General features: G+C 46.3%; 1 protein-coding gene across 1 annotated transcript in view; it reads left to right on the forward strand.

The window, feature by feature from the left end:
* Positions 1 to 809: 809 nt before the first annotated feature.
* The window catches only part of LOC104168318, a gene marked incomplete at its 3' end in the record, with an annotated part of 44099 nt that continues 43180 nt past the window's right edge, over positions 810 to 1728 (forward strand). The window contains 1 exon segment of the mRNA XM_009708883.1: positions 810 to 970. Within this exon segment, the coding sequence (XP_009707185.1) occupies positions 810 to 970 (161 nt within the window).

A 1728-nucleotide genomic window follows, 5' to 3' on the forward strand; every position in this document is an offset into this window, starting at 1 on the left:
AAGGCCAGTATACTTTCTCATGAAAAATAGCTTACTATCTTAGATCACAGCTACATAGTAAAACCAGAAACATTTGCTTTTTTTAAAGTATGGGCAAGAAAGTCAAAAGAAGAGAAATCTTTGTTAGATGTATACCAAAAGAAGCAGAACAGGAGGAAAAAAATAAATATTTGTATTTTTGTGGTTTTCCACATTGTTATAATCAATATATTTGGATTTTGTCATACTAATGATTTTTGTGATTTATAGATGTGTTCGTTAAGACTTCAGTAAGAGATACTACCAAATGTTTTTAAACACGTTTCATTCCATGTAAAAAAAATGGAGAGGAATATGCACGTCATTTATGATCCCTCTTTCTAGTGTGTTAAGTTTTTTTTTTTTGTAGCTTGTTCTATAAATGGCAGTATAGATAACTATCTGTCTTTTTTCACTTGGAATCAAAGAGGAACTCACTGCAGAAATGTGCCAGTGCTGGATGAGGCTGTACAGAAATACGCGTCCCAGCTGGTTGGCCTAGGGTTCTTCTAAAGAATTGGCTCCTATTACAACCGACTCCCTTTTCTCTGCAGACCATGTAACTTTGTGACAGGAAAGCAACAAAATGAGGGCTAAGGAGAATTTCCGTCCTTTACTGAGTGCGGGAGGGGGGGAACATAGTGACAAAGAATGAGGAACAGGTTGAGGTTTTTAATGCTTTCTTTGCCTCCATCTTTAGTAGCAAGACCAGTTGTTCTCAGGGTACCCAGCCCTCTGAGCTGGAAGGCAGGGAGGGGGAGCAGAATAAAGCCCCCATAATCCAAGGGGAGATGTTCAGCGACCTGCTACACCAGTTAGATACACACAAGTCTATGGGGCCAGATGGGATCCACCCAAGGATACTGGGGGAGCTGGCGGAAGTGCTCACTGAGCCACTTTCCATCATTTATCAGCAGTCCTGGCTCACCGAGTGGGTCCTGGTTGACTGGAGGTTAGCAAATGTGGTGCCCATCTACAAGAAGGGCAGGAAGGAGGATCCAGGGAACTACAGGCCTGTCAGCCTGACCTCGGTGCTGGGGAAGGTTATGGAGCAGATCATCTTGAGTGCCATCACACAGCACGTACAGGACAACCAGGTGATCAGACCCAGTCAGCATGGGTTTATGAAAGGCACGTCCTGCTTGACTAATCTGATCTCCTTCTATGACGAGGTGACCCACTTAGTGGATGAGGGAAAGGCTGTGGATGTTGTTTACCTAGACTTCAGTGAAGCCTTTGACACAGTTTCCCACGGCATCCTCCTGGAGAAACTGGCTGCTCATGACTTGGATGGGTGTACTCTTCACTGGGTGAAAACTGGCCGGATGGCCGGATCCAAAGAATGGTGGTGAATGGAGCTAAATCCAGTTGGCGGCTGGTCACAAGTGGTGTTCTCAGGGCTTGGTATTGGGGCTAGTCCTGTTTAATATGTTTAGCAATCATCTGGGTGAGAGGATCGAGTGCACCCTCAGTAAGTTTGCAGATGACACCAAGCTGGGTGGGAGTGTTGATCTGCTGGAGGGCAGGAAGGCTCTACAGAGGGATCTGGACAGGCTGGATCGGTGGGCCAAGGCCAATTGTATGATGTTCCACAAGGCTGAGTGCCGGGTGCTGCACTTGGGTCATAACAACCCCATGCAATGCTACAGGCTTGGGGAAGAGTGGCTGGAAAGCTGCCTGGTGGAAAAGGACCAGGGGGTGTTGGTCGAC

This window comes from Cariama cristata, unplaced genomic scaffold, assembly GCF_000690535.1.
Source record: "Cariama cristata isolate BGI_N322 unplaced genomic scaffold, ASM69053v1 scaffold4721, whole genome shotgun sequence".
In the NCBI taxonomy this organism is placed as follows: domain Eukaryota; kingdom Metazoa; phylum Chordata; class Aves; order Cariamiformes; family Cariamidae; genus Cariama; species Cariama cristata.